Source organism: Schistocerca serialis, chromosome 2 (assembly GCF_023864345.2).
Source record: "Schistocerca serialis cubense isolate TAMUIC-IGC-003099 chromosome 2, iqSchSeri2.2, whole genome shotgun sequence".
Lineage (NCBI taxonomy): Eukaryota > Metazoa > Arthropoda > Insecta > Orthoptera > Acrididae > Schistocerca > Schistocerca serialis.
The window spans coordinates 622,304,178-622,323,008 of NC_064639.1; the positions used below are offsets into that span (position 1 = coordinate 622,304,178).

Sequence of the window (18,831 nt, forward strand, 5' to 3'; positions counted from 1 at the left end):
TTGTTCCCCTTAGCAAAGATTCACTTGGGTAGACAAAAATTCAGAAGTTGAACATCTTCTGTCTTGATCAGTATTCTTCTCAGACTCCATAGCTGTGAGGGAGGGAGATTGCGCCGCGCGGGATTAACCGAGTGGTCTAAAGTGCTGCAGTCATGTACTGTGCGGCTGATCCCGGCGGAGGTTCGAGTCCTCCCTCGGGCATGGGTGTGTGTGTGTTCGTACTTAGGATAATTTAGGTTAAGTAGTGTGTAAGCTTAGGGACTGATGACCTTAGCAGTTAAGTCCCATAAGATTTCACACACATTTTAACATTTTTGAGGGAGACTGCATGATTCCTCCCTTGGAATGGGAAGTATTCAACCCTGCAATCATGCAGGAGTTAAATTCATAGATATCAGAGATGAGCTGGATGTATCCTTCACTGGTATGTTAGGTTGCTCAGGTTGTGCAAATGAGGACGTCTCTAATAGGGAAGCCTTACCCAATCAACAGTGAATATAGAAATGGCCGTGGCCTTACTGCAGAAATGAATATGACAAAGCAACTCACTTTTTTCCACTTATCTAAGAGTTCATAGTTTGTTTTTCAAAATGAACAGGCCGTAGAAATCGAGCAATGATTCAGGGATCACTGATTGGACATCTGACAAGAAATCATCAGGTGGGGTTTGGGGGGGGGGGGGGGAGGGGATATTGCACTGATCATAGACCTGTGTACACATGTCCTCAAGAAGCATATTTGCAGCAGCATGTGCAATTCTCAAACACTCTTCATATAGATCTGATAGCATACTGTGATTGAAACTATAGACTGAATCACACTACTGTGCTCCTTTTATCTCTGTCAACAATTCCGGAAGAGTTGAGTTTTTATGGTCCTTACATCTACTTCCCAGCTATTCGTGATATGGTTCTTTAACAGCTGCAAAGTAAACTGGCGCCCTTGTGATTGTTCGATGTAGGAAGAAATTATTTCCATTTCTTCATCTATCTGTGTGGGTCCAGGGCTTCCTCATTTTCCTCCATCCATTGTTGGCCAGTAAAAATCCCTCTGACAAAACCTTTGATACTGAGCATTTTTAGCTCAAAGGTCCTCATTGCAGATACATTACACATTTTGTGAGCCCAGTTATCACATTGTCTCTCAGCAACCTCAATAACAGTATCTGTTAATTCAAGTTTCATCACTTTACAAACAATATTTTGCTTTGTGTAGGGAAGTCTGTTAAGTTTCTCCCAATTAGCACTGGTCTTTGCCACAGTAAAAGCAGTGTTTATTAAAATCAAATACCTTCTTGTATGATTGAAGATTCGATGTTGACGGTGCAGGGCCATACTGTACTTCTTTCAACTAGCAGTGTGCACTTCAGCTTCAGTCAGAACAATTAATAACTTTTGATGTGATTCGATTTTTCCTGTCTTACTGGATTGTAGTAGCATTTTCAGTCCTTTCTGTTTCACTTTAACCACATCCATCTGCTAAATTGAATTACTATGACTTTCAAGTGTATGAACACGCAGTAGTGCCAAAAACTGAAAAACTAGATGCTTTTGTAACATGAAATTTCATGCTCTGCAGCTTTGACAGCTTGACACTTTTCATTTGGAGTAGCCATTTTTGAGTTACAGGCATTGGAGCCGACTTTCTAGCTATGCTGGTAAAAATGAATGAACTTTGACAACTAATTGGGACCAGCAGCTGCACCAATTTTGACATTTAAGTAGGTCATTCAACACAAAATTTAATGCCCTTTCATTTTGATAAGAATAACATTTTCAGTAGGATTCATAGTTTCCAAGCAATAGGCGAAAACCTGAAAAAATTGGCAAAATTTCTTGCCCCCCCTCTCCCCCCCCCCCCCCCCCCAAACAAAAAAAAAAAATTGTTCTGAGGGTTTTGGAGATCAAAAAGTTGGATTCGACGACTCTCAGCTATATAAACAAGATAAAAAAATCTTCTACCTCATTTTTTACAAGCAAAACGCTTTTTTGCAACATCGTTACTGGACTGCGTGAGTTGAACAGCTTCCACTTTCACTTTCATGTGTAGCTATCCCAAACTTGAATGTTTATTTATTTATAAACTTGTGATGTAATTACACCTGAACTGTTCTGTCTTTCAGCTGGTATTATGGAAGAATAACAAGAGCAGATGCTGAGAAGCTTTTACTAAACAAGCATGAAGGAGCATTCCTCATTCGTGTTAGTGAAAGTTCTCCAGGAGATTTCTCTCTTTCAGTGAAGTAAGTTTCTCATCAACCTTCTCATGTTTCTCACAGAATCAGTTCTGTATAACTTTTTATATTCTGAAAAGAATTAGGAATTGAAATGTAAATATTACCCAGTTTGTATGACAAAACCGTTATTGCCCTATAAGTTATATTTATATGCTCTTCACTGCTCACATTACACACCCCTTTTCTTTTATTAACTAGTATGTGAATATAGTCCTGATTATGGTCTTTCCTCAAAATAATAAATTGATTTATTGGGTGTCTTCTTACAACTGATTATGTCAATCTAAGTTAAGGTATATTTTTAGAGATCCAGGAGCTAGAAGAATGGGACATGGATCACTATTTCTAGAGATGAATGTTTTTGTATTATAGTTTATGTATGTGCTCACTCTGTTTCAGTGTATTTATGACTGATTAACCCATTTCTTGAAAGTTAGATTGGACAGTTACTATTTACTGTATATTTATCAATATATTTGTATTGAAATTTGAAAGATAAAACTATATGTTTAGGTTTCATTTCACCATTTGTAAAAAAGCAACTCCTCGCGCAAGCAGCAGAGTTTATTCACAACGAGAGATACATATACAAGATGCTACTAGGAACAGTGCAAGCTATCTGTAGTTTGTTTTCCCAAGCAAAGTCTAGTCCAAACCATATCCACATTCCGTATATTGCAACCAGTGGCCGTAAAAATAACACCTGATGATACCTGGTGCACACTGCAGTGCTCACATCATCACACACAAAGAAGGTAGTCAGATTGTCCCTGAGCTGGCTTCTGTGCCAGAGTCTGGAGTGACCGGCAGCTGAGTATCAGTGCCATCTTGAGTAATGATGCTGTAGTTGTCGTTAGTAATCTTGCGCCAGCTACTTAGGTTCCATGATAATATTGGGTAATGTCACCGCATTGTCATAGTGTCCTTAAGTATACAACAACCATAAATAAACATTGTCAATGTCAATAAAATTCACCAGCAGCCAAATACTTTAAGATATTATTTTATTTTATTATGAAGGCTATGTGTTTCAGCATTTCATTATGTCATCTTCAGGCCCCATATGCATCCATCCAAATAAACGAACTTGTTGTATAGCGCCATAAATCACTGGATATTGTGAATTCAATCGTTAGACAATTGCTTCATTCAAAAATGTGATAAAACAAGTTCATTTATTTGGATGTACCCATATGGGGCCTGAAAGTGGTAGCCTTCACAATAAAATAAAATAATATCTTAAAGTACATTGCTGTTGGTGAATTTTATTGACATTGACAATTACTTAATCAGTTGATGTCCCCTGGCCATGATGGACCAACAGAGATAAATGACCATGTTATCAGCAATATAAGGAAAAGATAGATTGCCACACATTGTAAAGATGAAATGTTTAGTTACAGACAGGCACACTGAAGAGACACTTACACATTAGCTTTTGGCCAAAGTCTTCTGAAGAAAAGCAAACACACATACAGATTCAGTGACACAAATAAGCACACCTCACGCACTCTTGACTGCCATCTCTTGACAGCTTGGATCAGAATGCAACGGTCATGTAGAACGGAAGCAGCAGTTTGGTCTGGAGGGGGCAGAGAAGGGGAAGGGATAGTAGGATTGGGGGAGGGGGGGGGGGGGGAGAGAGAAGAGTGCTGTTTGGCGGAGGGTGCAGGGATTAGACTGCCAGCAAGCACAGCGTCGGGAGGCTGTGGGACAGGGAAATGGGGAGTGAAAAAGGAAGCAGCGAGGAAGGGGAAAGATGGGCGGGTTCATTAGCCGAGGGCAGCACACAAATATTGTGAGGGGATGAGAATAGGGAGGTGGCGATTGGACAGACAGGGTGGAAACTGTTGGATGTAGGATGTGGGGACAGTAGGTTATCATAGGTTGAATGCAGGATAATTTTGAAAGTGGAGAAAGTATTTTTAGAATAACCCCGATCTGTGCAGTTCAGAAAATCTGGTGGTGGGAAGGAGGATCCAGATGTCTTGGATAGTGAAGCCATTGGAATCAGGCATTTTATGTTCAGCTGAATGTTGTGCCACAGGGTGGTCTGCTTTGCTCTTGGCCACAGTTTGGCAGTGGCCATTCATTTTGGACGGGTGGTTGGTAATCATGCCAATATAAAAAGTTGTGCAGTGGTTGCAGCAGAGCTGGTAAATGATATGGCTGCTTTCACAGGTGGCTCATCCTCTTTTGGGGTAGGATACACTTGTGACAGGACTTAAATAGTAATGCAGGGTGGGTAGATTGGACAGTCTCGCACATTGGTCTTCCACAGAGATATGATTCCTGTAGCAAGGGCTTGCAATTGGGAGTGGCATAGGGATGGCTATGGTTTTGTGGAGGTTGGATGGGCGATAGAATGTCACTGTAGGAGGGGTGGGTAGGACTCCCTCATTTCAGGACATGATAATAGGTAATAAAAGCCCTGATGAAGGATGTGGTTCAGTTGTTCCAGTCTGCAGTGGTATTGGTTGATAAAGGGGGCACTACTTTGTAGCTTGTTCTTGGGGGTGGTAGAAGGAGTGGGGGTTGTTTGGGGAAACAGCATGGTAGATCCAATTAGTTCTGTCTGTGAAGGCATTGGTGAAACCCTCAGCATTCTGGGCAAGGGAGTTCTTGTCATTGTAGATACACTGTCCCTGGATGACGAGGCTGTATGGGAGCGATCTTTTTGGTGTGGAAGGGGGCAACATCAGTTGAAATTCAGGTACCGTTGGCGAGTTTAATGTGGAAAGAGGTGTGCATGGAGCCATCAAAGACGAGGTGGTCAGAGTCCAGGAAGGTGGCAGTCTGAGTTGAGGAAGATCAGATGAAGCAGATGGGAGAGCAGTTGATGAGATTGTGAAGCAGTGAGGATAGGATGTATTGGCCTTGAGTCCAGATCATGAAGATATCATCAGTGAACCTGAACCAGACTAGGGAGTTGACATTTTTGGAGACTAGGGAGTTCTCCTCCGGATGGCCCATAAATAGGTTGGCATAGGAGGCTGGCAAGCAGATGTCCATGGGTGTGCTGCAGGTTTGTTTGTATACCTTCCTTTCAAAGAGAAATAGTTATGAGTTAGGAGAAAGTTAGTAAGGAGTATGAGGGACAAGGTAGTCGATTTGGAGTCTGAAGAATATTGGGAAAGGTAGTGTTCAATAGCAGCGAGACCATGGATGTGAGGGATGTCAGTGTATAGGGAAGTGGCATCGACAGTGATGAGTAGGGATCCAGGAGGTAAAGGGATGGGGATGATGAAGAGTCAGTGAAGGAAGTGGTGGTATCTTCGATGTGGGAGGCTTTATTATGGGCAATAGGTCTGAGCTGTTGGTTAGTGAGGGCCAAAATCCTTCCAGTGGGGGCACAATAATCAGCTACAATGGGGTGCCCAGGATTGTTGAGTTTGTGCATTTTGAGGAGCATATAGAAGGTGGGTGTTTGGGGTGTCGTAGAGGTGAGCTGGGAAATGGATTCAGGGGAGAGGTTCTGGGAAGGGCCTAAGGATTTAAGCAGGGACTGGGTCACTGTGACAGAGGTTATAGGTGTTGGGGTCAGATAATTGGCAGGGACCTTGTGCCAGGTAGTCACTGCGTTTAATAACAACAGAGGTGGAGTGTTTATCTGCAGTAGGATGATTAAGTCAGGATTTGTTTTGGCTGCCCTTTCTTCTGCTGAAAGATTGGTATTCTGAGGAAGGGATTTGGGGAAGGGTGGTGAGGCCAAGTTGGAGGTAAGGAATTCCTAGAAGGTGACCAGGTGGTGGTTAGGTGGGAGGGGGTGAGGATCATGGTTGGTTGGTGGTATGAACTGGGGGAGGCAGGGTTCAGTGTTGGGATTAGGTTGGCTCTGGTTGGAGGGATTTATCTCAAAGAAGTGTTTCCATTGCATAGATTGGGAGAAGGAGAATAGGTCTTTGACAAGTCAAACACAGTGAAATTCGGGTGTAGGAGTAAAGGACTGAAACTTTTGTGGGGCTGAAGGTTTTGGTGGAAAGATTAAAACAGTGTTAGGGGACTGTTTTGGCTCTGGATTTTGGTGGAGTGTTGATAGGGTTCTTTTGGGGATATGGGAAGTTCAAAAAATCAGTTAAGTAGGGTCTGAATGCTATGAGGGGTTGATGAGGAGCACAGTGGATAGGATAGCAGTTGAAGAGCAAGGGATTCAGTTTCCGAGATGTGATGTATGTAGCAGGGACTGCTCAGTAGCTGTATCTTAAGGATGGAACAGCAGTGTTTTTTGGATGCCTGTGCCATGGAGATGTGTTTTTGCTGTATCAGATTTGTGAGGGCCAGGGGCTGGCAGAATCTGAAAAGGTGAAGGTCATAGGGAAAGGAGGGGTAGGATCCAGAGAAAGGAATTTTTATAGTTACCCTCTTGGGGTAGGGGGCAGGAGATTCAATGGTTTAGGCAGGGTTTTAGCCAAGAGAAGGGGTACTTTTCTAAACTGGTGCAGAAAGTTAGAGCAGGGTCGGTGTGTGGACAGAGGAGTGATGCAGAAATGGGCAAATGAAGGTATTAGATAGTTGTAATGGGAGCTGGATAACAGAAAATATGCCTATAAATTATGGAAATACAGTATAACCCCACTTTTACGTTACCGGAATTAACATTTTCCCGCCATTTACGACATTTTTTATCGGTCCCATCAAATTTCCTATGCCCACAATGTTAATTTGCACCTGATTTTGCGTCAACATATTAATAATTTTCCCGCAATTTACGCATCACAAAAAAATGTTTGTGGAGAAAATATGCTGGCATAATGTTGGCTGTCAAGTAGTGTTTACAAATATTAAGTGGTTAAGTTTCTTGACACCAGGGCACTCTATTCAGTGGATTTGAACAGGTAAATGAGTAAAAGTTGTAACAATTCGTGCTGTATCTCCCGCCGCTGCCAAGCTCTACTTGGCATGGTGGCTGATGGGAGTAACAAGGTTCATTTGAATGAAGATATCGGGACCAATTACGACCATTTTCAAACTATCTCTATTGCGGAAATGCAGTTTCGTGATTATTGTGATTATCGTGACACCTTTGTCGAACCGTATTTAGCGTGTTTTGGCCTATGGCCACCTGAAGTGCTAGTTGACACCGTCACCCACTTTGTGTTGCTCAAATGTTTTAGTGTAAACCACAGTCTAACATGTTAGACTGTGGTGTAAACACAGCGCCGCTTACGTATTGTATTGATGCTGAGCAAAACATGTTTCAAGACTTTATTCTTGTTGTCATGTGCAGTATTTACTTATGTATTTTTTGTAATGTTACACAAACAAACAATGTGAGTGATAGTTTGCATATGTCTGTGTGGTTTTCTACATAACTGATGAGGCACAGTACTTGATAACCGCAAAAAGGCGAGTACAGTGCAAGAGACACAGAATAACACATATTCAAACATCATACAAAATACTTATTTACATATTTGCACTTGATAACGATAAAAAAATTCTCGAAACGCATCGTTAAGCATGAAAAAGTACATAACTAGTGCAATATTTAAATAATGAATGACAGCTGCTGGCTTTCCAAAAACATCGATTATGATGTCTGAAATTAAATCAAACGTTTCCACTTCCCAGACAGTTATCAATTCCAGTTACATCAGTGGTTTTTATTAGATAATAAACCTTTATTAGAATATAAAGTCCCTGAAAACTCTTTCGATGCCTGTTATGTACATATATCATACATAAAGTGCAAGGGGATATCCTATACGTAACTTTTACAGCTTAAAACATTATTCCTCACATTTTACAGTTTCCCGCTTTTTACACCATTTTTTGAAGTCCCTTAAAAAGTGTAAAAGTGGTTTTTCACTGTACTCACACCAATACATAAAAAATTCACACCAATGCATAAAAATGCTTAAAAATATGTATAAATGCATACAAAAATGTATAAATGTAATATGTACAAATACACACAAATATGTAATAATGCATAAAACTGTGTAAGAATATGCACAAATATGTTGAAAATGTACAGAAGCACCAGAGAAAAGGGACGGATGTGGTATGGGGGATCGTTTAGGTTGAGGATCACCAGTTCGTTTGGCTTGAGTAGGTGCAGAAAATGAAATGCTAAAACATGGGATGAATGAGGGAGGAAAAGAGCAGTTAGGGGAAAGACGGACAGGTGCATTGGCAGAAGGCGGCACACAATGAGGGTGAGGGGTGCAAATAGGGAGGAGGTGATAGGGCAGAAGGGATGGAAACTGTTGGGTGGAGGGTGTGGGGACGGTAGGTTACCATAGGTTGAGGCTGGGATAGTTTTGGAAGCAAAGAATATATTTTAAGGATAATTCCCCTCTGCACAGTTCAGAAAAGCTGTTAGTGGAAGGGAGGATCCAAATGGCTCGGGTAGTGAAGCAGCCATTGAAATTGAGCATATAACATACAGCTGCATGTGGTGCCACGTGGTGGTTTACTTTGCTTGTGACCACAGTTTGGTGGTGGCCTTTCAACCTGAAGGAAAGCTGGTTGGCTCATTGACCGAGATCTCCAGCCAACTGCCCATAAACTAGCCTTCCATGTCCAAGATACCAACTACTAAAGCTGGTTGGCTCATTGACCGAGATCTCCAGCCAACTGCCCATAAACTAGCCTTTGCTGCCTTTCCATCTCCACCCCTTCCTCTCATGGATCCCTACTTGTAACTGTTGACACCAATTCTCTGGCCATGAACATCCCTCATGCCCATGGTCTTACCACTATTGAAGACTATCTCGCTCAGCATCTTTCAGACTCCAAATCACTACCTCATTGCTTATACATCTTACTAACTTTATCCTAAGTCACAACTACCTCTCCTTTGAAGAGAAGGTATACAAACAAATCTGCAGCACAACCATAGGCACCCAAATGGCACCCTCCTATGCCAACACGTTTATAATCCATATAGAAGAGACCATCCTAGCCTCCAAAAACACTAAAATGCTAGTCTGGTTCAAGTTCATTGATGATATCTTCATGGTCTGGAGTAAGGGCCAATACATCCTTTGTTCACTCCTTCACAACCTCGACACCTTCTCTCCCATTTGCTTTACCCGGTCCTCCTCACCCAGCGTGCCACCTTCTGAACATTGAGCAACACCTCTTTGATGGCTCCATCCACACCTCTGTCCACATTAAAATCAGCAACCAACACTATGTGCATTTCAACGGCTGTCATCCCTTCCACAACAAAAAATACCTTCCAAACAGCCTGTCTACCTGGTGTATGTGCAGTGACAAGAACTTCCTTGCCCAATACACTGATGATCTCACCAAGAGGCCATCCATAAATTACGTCACACGAATTTCGTACTTTTTGGAGCCTTCCCCACCCAACAACACCCCCTCCCGACCATGTCATAGGCGGTCACATTTGTGTGCCCCCCCTCCCTCCCCACGTGTGATGTAACATATTTTGCAGTTTTAAATTTAGAAATAATTAACTTAAAACAGCATTTCCAAAATTATTTATATATTTCTACATAAAATATTTTTTTATAAAATCAAGAATAAATAAAACATTTTAGAAAATTTTAAAAACATACCAAATCAAATGAACGATACCAAAATTTAACCATCTTGCGTCCAAGGACTTTGAACCCATTTATTTATATTATTTATGGTTGGCATTGCAGGCACTTCGTTCTCAGTATGGGTAATGTTAGGAACGTTTGATATGTCCACATCATTTTCACCCAACTATATAGCATTATCATTGTTTATCAAACCAAGAGCTTCCGTGATACACGTAGCTACAATTCTTTGAGGAAGAATCTTCATGATGGGCAAAGCCTTTAGTTGGCTGTTATATGTTTGAATGTGTTGGTTAATGGCTTTGTATGATGAAAAGTATGTGCTACAGATGTCACAAGATCATTTAAATAAGTATGGAGCGACCTCAGGGCAATAACCATTACGCAGAACTTGCTTCAAATGTGATGTGTGATGCTTGGAGATCTGAAGATAGCTGTAGTAACAGCAGAGTAAATTTACCTTCAGAGTCATCATTTCTTTTGGTTTCATACAGTCTGATGTCTGTTTAATGAAAACAGGTGATGGTGAAAATCCCTCTCGTAGTATTCGTCTCAGGCTGGACAGTGGCACCCTCCAACATGCGACAAGCTTACATTTTACAATTTGTAAAAAATATTGTGATTCACATATGTGATTTGTGTGACAAGTAGCATCATTTTACAAGTCCTAACCTGTATGAGACAGCAAAGGACTTGGAAGAGCAGTTGAACGGAATGGACAGTGTCTTGAAAGGAGGATATAAGATGAACATCAACAAAAGCAAAACGAGGATAATGGAATGTAGTCAAATTAAATCGGGTGATGCTGAGGCGATTAGATTAAGAAATGAGACACTTAAAGTAGTAAAGGAGTTTTGCTATTTAGGGAGTAAAATAACTGATGATGGTCGAAGTAAAGAGGATATAAAATGCAGACTGGCAATGGCAAGGAAATCGTTTCTGAAGAAGAGAAATTTGTTAACATCGAGTATAGATTTAAGTGTCAGGAAGTCGTTTCTGAAAGTATTTGTATGGAGTGTAGCCATGTATGGAAGTGAAACATGGACGATAACCAGTTTGGACAAGAAGAGAATAGAAGCTTTCAAAATGTGGTGCTACAGAAGAATACTGAAGATAAGGTGGGTAGATCACATAACTAATGAGGAGGTATTGAATAAGATTGGGGAGAAGAGAAGTTTGTGGCACAACTTGACTAGAAGAAGGGATCGGTTGGTAGGACATGTTTTGAGGCATCAAGGGATCACAAATTTAGCATTGGAGGGCAGCGTGGAGGGTAAAAATCATAGAGGGAGACCAAGAGATCAATACACTAAGCAGATTCAGAAGGATGTAGGTTGCAGTAGGTACTGGGAGATGAATAAGCACAGGATAGAGTAGCATGGAGAGCTGCATCAAACCAGTCTCAGGACCGAAGACCACAACAACAACAACAACAACCTGTATGATATCCAGTCTGGTATCTGTTGACACAATGTACTCAGCAAACACAGGAAAATTATCAGTGGCTCCAAATATTAGCCAGCACAATGCCTGCACTCTCAAAGCTCCATTTTTCTAGCTCCAAGCTAGTAGTTTGATTACTGGAATCAAGATGAGAACTGAAACTGTCATATTTAAGCACAACAGCAGTAATTTTGTGAGTAAAAGGCACCATTCACCACTCCACTCTGTTAAATGTGCTTCTCCTTGGAGCATTTATGGCAGTGTAAACAGGATCCAAGTCAAAATCTTTTAAATGCTCTGATAGACTTTCCTGTTTATTGCACAATGTGCTCACTCTGATTATTTTGTACACTTCTCTCTTTCTGCTACATGATTTTTAACACTTTGTCCCCAGCTTTCAGTGTAGGGCAGACTGTTAATCAAAATGTTCATTTACAAAAAGTAGTTGTCAACAAAATTGATTCTGTCTGTTTCAAATAGTGATCAATAGGTTGTAGGAAGAAAGACATAAATGAAATTGATTAAAGGATTCAAATGAACTTGCAGTTGTAGAGTGGTGCTATCAGAGTTAATGGAAAACTAAACGGAGGTTAACTTGAAGTGAATCCAGTCAATTAAATGTAGTTTGCAGTCAGATGTGAATAAATCATTAGACAGTAGCAATGAGGAAAAGCGAAAAGAACTATTTAAAAAGGGAAAATCAAGGATAGTTAGTTATCTGTTCCATTGATCAATAGCACGGAAAAACCGTTATGATGTGGAACGTGTCAGATTTACAAGAAGTACACGCAGGAAACAAGTTCCTTTCTCTTTCTTTTTGTTTACATTATAGTGTTATACCTAAATATTTCTGTTATCTATCCCATTCCCTTAAATGGCACAAAATGCATATATTATATCTCCAGATTTATTTACTCATATTCAGGAATTCATCTGTGGTATAGAATGAATTGTCAAGGAGGTATGATTTCAATTTCTTTTTGAAACTATTACTGCTGTCTGTCAGACATTTTATTTCATCTGGTAATTTATCAAAAAGTTTTCAAGCAGCATATTTTACCCGTTTCTGTGCCAAAGATAGGTTAAATAAAGGATAGTGTAGGTCTTTCTTTTTTCTGGTACTGTAATCATGAAAGTCACTGTTGATTTTAAACTGGCCCATATTGTTGAGAAAAAATTTTCATTACTGAGTAAACGTACTGTGAAGCAGTTGTAAGAATTCCTAACCTTTTAAACAGATGCGTACAAGATGTGTGACTATGAACCCCACACATTATTCTAACTACTTTCTTCTGAGCAGTGAATACCTTTTGCCTAAATGTTGGGTTGCTCCAGAATATTATTCCGTATGACATCAGAGAGTGGAAGCGTGCAAAGTATGTTAGCTTACTAATTTCTACATCCTCAAAATTGGCAATTATTCTGATTGCAAAAGTTGCTGAACCTAGTCGCTTTAGGAGATCCAAAATATGAATTTTCCAATTAAGATTCTCATATATATGTACACCCAAAAACTTAGTGTGCTCTACCCTGGCTACTGACTTCTTTTGATGTGTTATGTTTATTGAAGGAATTATACTTTCTGCTGCAGAAAATTGGATATACTGCATTTTTTCAAAGTTCAGAGTAAGCCCATTCGCAGAAAACCAATTAATAACTTTTCCAAAGACCTTATTTGTATCATTTTCTATCAGACTTTCTTTTACTGGATTAATAATTATGCTTGTATCATCAGCAAACAGTGTCAGTTCAGCATCTTGTTTCACATAAGAAGGGAGGTAATTCACATATATCAAGAACAGGAGGGGACTCATGATCGAACCTTGTGGAACACCTAATGTAGTTTTAACCCAGTTAGATGAAGTGGCAAACTCCTTTGAATCACTTGAAGCATATAAAGAGACATTTTGCTTCCTGTTCTGTAGATATGACTTGAACCACTCATATTCTGTTCCATTTATACCATAGAATTGTAATTTCTCTAACATAATGTCATGGTTCACACAATCAGATGCTTTGGATAAGTCACAGAATATTCCTACTGGTGACATTTTACTATTTAAAGACTCTATTATGTGGACAGTGAAATTGTATATTACTGTCTCAGTGGAACAGCATTTCTGAAATACAAATTGTGATTTACTAAGTATCCCACTCCTGTTGAGATGGCTAACTACTCTTGAGTACATTACTTTCTCAAAGATTTTTGAAAATGCTGTAAGCAAGAATACTGGCCAGTAATTATTGACATCTGTGGTTTCCCCCTTTTTGTAGAGAGGCCTGACAATGGCATACTTTAACCTGTCTGGAAAAATACTCTGAGTCACTGATGCATTACATACGTGACTCAAAACATCAGCTGTAATTGCTCCACATTGTTTTAATAACTTGTTAAAGATGTCATCTACTCCAACAGAACATCTATTTTTCAAAGATTTAATAATTTTCCTTATTTCACAAGAGGTTGTTAGATGAAACTTAATCTGACTAAAATTTTTCAAAACTGACTCCTCCATGTACTGGCTGGCTTTTTCTTTTGAACTATTCTTGCCAATTTTTTCTCCTACATTTAAGAAATGATTGTTAAATACATTGGCTACCTGTGTACTGTTGGTTACGACGGTCTCATTCTCTTTAACAGTAATACTACCTACCCCAGTGGTTACTTTTCCTGTCTCCCTTCTAACATCATTCCATATTGATTTGATTTTATTGCTGGAGTTGTTAATTTCTTCTCTAACATACATATTTCTTGATTTCCTTACAACTTTTCTCAGTATGTTAGAATAATTTTTATAGTGTAAAATTACTACTGGATCTTTACTAGTTGTTGCTGCCTCATACAGTTTTATTTTTCTTTCTGAAGACACTTTAATACCTGTAGTAATCCAAGGTTTCTTTGAAAAGTTTGTGGTGTTACATTTAGTAATTTTCTTTGGAAAACAATGTTCAAAAAGGGATATAAATTTATCAAGAAATATGCTGCATTTATCATTAGCATTTGTCTCATTATATACGTCTTCCCCGTTTAAATTTCCTAAACTTTCTCTGAAGTGATCTATAGATACTGGGCTGAGCACCCTCACACTCTTACTTAATGATTTCTGAAGTGTACACCCTGAGAGGTTTTGTAAGTTAATCAGTTGTGCATCATGGTCAGTTAATCCATTTACCACAGGGAGAGTATGTGTTTGTTCTACATTCTCTTGCTGTACGAGAGATTTACATTAAAAAATTGCAAAAAGAAGTTGTAGAACATTAAAGAAAGGTATGGAGAGCAAAAAATATTTTTACTGTTACCAGTATATTAAAAAAACTTACGTACAGGATAGAGTTTTATAGTGCAGAGTTACAGTTGGGAAAATTGCATCATAGACTAGTATATGAATCCATAACTGAAGTCGGAAAGTAAACCAGATTCATTGTATGGAAAATGAAAGCCACACAAAAGGAGAATACTAGCTAATATTATGAAACAGTTACCTCCCAAATTGAACCAAAACAACCCAAGGAAACACACATTCTACACATATCCTTTACAACATTGAAATAATAATCACTGCAGAAGAAGAGGCAATTCTCAGCAAATGATTGAAACATGAGGTTCAAGCTCCACTGGACCAAAAGAACTGAGAGAAGCTCATCATTAATGTATCACAGATGTCAACAGACACGTTTAAGAAGAAAAAATTATGGAATAGCTGACTAAACAGTGACTAGTAACAGTAAACTTGTTGCTTCATTCAGTATAGATAACAGCCACCGTAAAGTCTAACCTAAAATTTAATATAACTTGTTTGGATCACAGAGCTTCAATTAATGTATTTCAATTAAATCATGTACTTACCAATTTCTTAATTCTCATTTTCTTCACTGTGGTGGTCCTGCCCTGTGTCAATGCATTGTGCAAGCAAAATTGCGAAATGGTGATGCTTAACATTTTCAAGTTTTTCATTTGAGTTTGTTGCTAAAAATTGTTCTGGTTTTAGCAGGTTTCATTCTCAGGTTAAAGATTTCGCTCTTCTGACAGAACACAAATTTATTTGTATCCTTAGATTTCACACACCTGTCCTTTCTATTTAATTCATTAGTTTTTCTTTTACTCAATCAGTGACTTCATTATAAATTTTCATACTGTTACACCAAACTTATCTATTGAGTTCTGTTTCACTGCTGTCATTTTTAATGATACCAAACCTGTATTGATTTGGCTTGGATGTGTGCCATCATTACCAACTCAGATAGTTTCTTTATTTTTTTTGAACATGAGGACAGTTGATAACAACTTAGAACATTTTGCATTATTGCTACATAATTTCTCTTTTAAGTTTATATTGATACTGCTCCCTTTCCCTATCCTCCTAAATGTACTTAATCAAGGCATGCTTTTTGCATTATAATACCCTAAAATTTTACCACCTCCTCTTGTGATTACTGAAAAGTACATTTGCTATTACTGATTAAAATTTATTGCAGACCTCAAGGAGAATTTCTCCTCTGTGATTTCTACTATCTGGCTTGTAGAGTGCACACGGAATAAGATGGCCGGTAGGTGGACATTTGGTGGGGCCTGCGTGACGAGAGCAGTAGTTATGGTGTTGCAGACAGCTGCATGGAAATGGTGACTACTGGAGGGGCAGTACTATTCTAAACTGAACCCTGCATTTACATTTTTTGTAAATATGTAGTGGAGCCCCTACACGACCACAAGTGCATGGTGGCCACTCAAAAAGCTCTACTGTCACATCTGCTTTGGTTGGTACCAAAAAACAATTCCACTGAAAATGCAACAAAAGCAGCATTTCATTTTCGCCTGGCTTGTTAACCATTTGTAACTTACAAAGAAGCAAAAAGGATTTTTTTTTTTTTTTTTCCTGTAAAATCATTCAGAAAGACTACAGGGCTTGCACCTCGATTCTGTCTCTGCAATGTGAACGCTACTCTTCTTCAGTCCCTTCCTCTTTTATAGCATTACAAATCTCCATGATTATTAGATTTTAATTTTCTTTTAAATACCCGCTCCCTCCCCTTCCCTCTCTCCCTCCCTCCTACCCCTCCCTCCCCCTCCGCCACTCCCTCCGCCACTCCCTCCCCCTCCCCCTCCATCATCTGATTGTGACATCAGCATGTATACTCGAACTACAGTTGTTGGCATTAATTTGCTGTCCATTCTGATGAGAATAATGCTGTCACTGAACTTTTCACAGTAACACACTCTTTGGCTTATTTTGTAACAAATCTTCATCTCTTTATATCATTTTTTCTGCTATTACTATGACCCTATACATTTGTCTGGCCATAAGTCTTCAGTCTTTTCATTTCATTTCACTGATTTCTACTGTATCTAGATTGCATCATTGAATTTCCCTTTTATGATTTTCTAACTTCTCTGCCATATTCATACTTCTGACATTCCATGCTTTGTGTCTCGGAATGTTACTGTTTTATTGATTTTTCAGTATTTGGTTCATTTTAATCCCCCCTCCCCCTCTTGTTGACCCCTCTCTGGGATCTGAATGGGGGGCCTAATCTAAAATAGTTTTTCAGGGAATATATAACCATGACTTTCTTTTCAGGGCACAATTCCTGTGTCTTGACTGCAGTGATTCCCATAACCTTCTACAGCCACATACTGTTGATAATTGCTGATCGTTACATCTTTAGGGGCTGTTTACCATCTGAAGGGCAAGAGAGTGCCCTAAAATTCTGTCAGTCCACTCTCTTTGTGACCATCTGCTTGTATTATAAATGGTTAATGTACTTCAAGTAACATTACTTATTATTGAGATACGCATACCCACTAGCCCTCTCCTCTTCCGTCACTCCAATCCATGACTGTATCCTCCTTCCCCTCTGTTCTGCTCAGCAACCCATCCTCTTGATTTACAATGTTCCTATAGAGTTGTAATAAATATTTTTTTCAGGTGTTCGGATGGAGTTCAGCATTTTAAGGTACTTCGTGATGCTCAAGGGAAATTTTTCCTTTGGGTAGTTAAATTCAACAGTTTGAATGAGCTGGTGGAATACCATAGAACTGCTTCTGTTTCGAGATCTCAAGAGGTGAAGCTCAGAGACATGGTTCCAGAAGAGGTAGGAATCCATATTACCATCAGTTTTCCTCCAATCATTTCTTGAACATGTAGACACAATGTTTTATGTTAGAGTTCTTTCATCAAATGATGAATGAGTTGAAGTGTTTGGGCATTCAAACAACATTTTGTATTTGTTGTAAAACACTAAGTCTTACTTAAGAAAATTATTTTAGCACATGAATTTCAGAAATGCTTAGCAAATTAGCTGTCAATTCTCAGTTTGCGTAAATGATTATCTTCTGTTTGTGCTTCTGACAAGGGTACAAAATAACTCACTTCGCTTCCACATGATGGTGTACCACACTACTCCATAGTTTGTTTTGGTTGTATGTTACTTATCAGAAGTGATACAAGATCTAGAGAAGATCCATAGAAGTGCAGAGCATTTTGTCGTAGGTTCATTTAGCAACCACAAAAGTGCCGTGGAGATGCTCAGCTAACTCCTATGGCAGATCCTACAAGAGAGGCATATCCGTCATGATGTGGTTTCTTGTAAAAATTCCAAGTGGGTACACTCCTAAAAGAATCAACTGACATGTAGCTTCCTTCTACATATCGTACAAAAAGACCTTGAAGGAAAGATTAGAGAAGTTTGAGTTCGCACAGAGGCTTGTTCTTCTTGCAGACCATTCATGACTGAAAAAGGAAGAAGGGGGAGGGGAGGGGCGTGACCGGTACACGGAGTACCGTCTGCCACACGTCATAAGGTGTCTTGCAGGGTGTAGATGTAGTAAAGTTTGCACAAATGAAAAAAAGTATAGCCATTATAGTTGCTGCCCCTTACTATATTATCAGGATAATTTCTACATTTAGTGATTATTGCCAGTAACATAAAATTGGCGGCAGTTCTGCTGTAACCCTGTGATATCAGAATTGAACAGAAACTCCATCCTGTCAATTAACTACTGCTTGATCTTCCTACTTTTATGCCTTTTGTCACATTAAGTATCAAGGGAGTTGGACACCCATTTTTCACTTGTTTCCATTTCTTAAAAGGCCTGCATTTAATACAGGGTATCCCGCATATAACCGGTATGCCTGAGATTCAAGTAACAATGAACTAACTAAAAAGGAATAGATAAGAGTAATGTAAAAAAATTATGGTTACCTGTTTATAAGAGATACTGGAAGTGATGGATATGGGCATTTAGGCATTGCTGACTTCATATGATGATGTTACCAGCAACACTATGTAGTTCTGCAGGTGTAATGTAGTTAATTTCTCTAGTAGTGTTCCATTTAAGATTGTCTAGTGTTCAAGAATTATCAGCATGCACTTCGCTTTTTAGTGTGCCCCAGAAATAAAAATCACTTGATATGTCTGGGAATCTTGGGGGCCAGAGGGTCTACTGACAAGTCCGTCTTCAGGGAACACGTTGTTGATGTGAGTTATGCTTTGGTTGGATATGTGTGCAAAGAAAGAGTCAAAGATCTCTAGATATCTATCACTGTTTAAGGTGTAACTGAAAATTGTGGGACCAATAATGTGTGTGGTGGAAACACAATTATGGGAGTTTACATAACCTGACGAATGAAACCATCT

The 18,831-nt window shown here is 39.2% G+C and overlaps 1 protein-coding gene across 1 annotated transcript in view; it reads left to right on the forward strand.

Annotated features, from left to right (window-relative positions):
* LOC126457679 (growth factor receptor-bound protein 2) overlaps nt 1-18,831 on the forward strand; it is a 45,328-nt gene that overhangs the window by 9,151 nt on the left and 17,346 nt on the right. The window contains exons 3-4 of the mRNA XM_050094183.1: nt 2,123-2,242; nt 17,121-17,286. Coding sequence (XP_049950140.1) covers nt 2,123-2,242; nt 17,121-17,286 — 286 coding nt within the window. The remainder of the gene's footprint in view (nt 1-2,122; nt 2,243-17,120; nt 17,287-18,831) is intronic.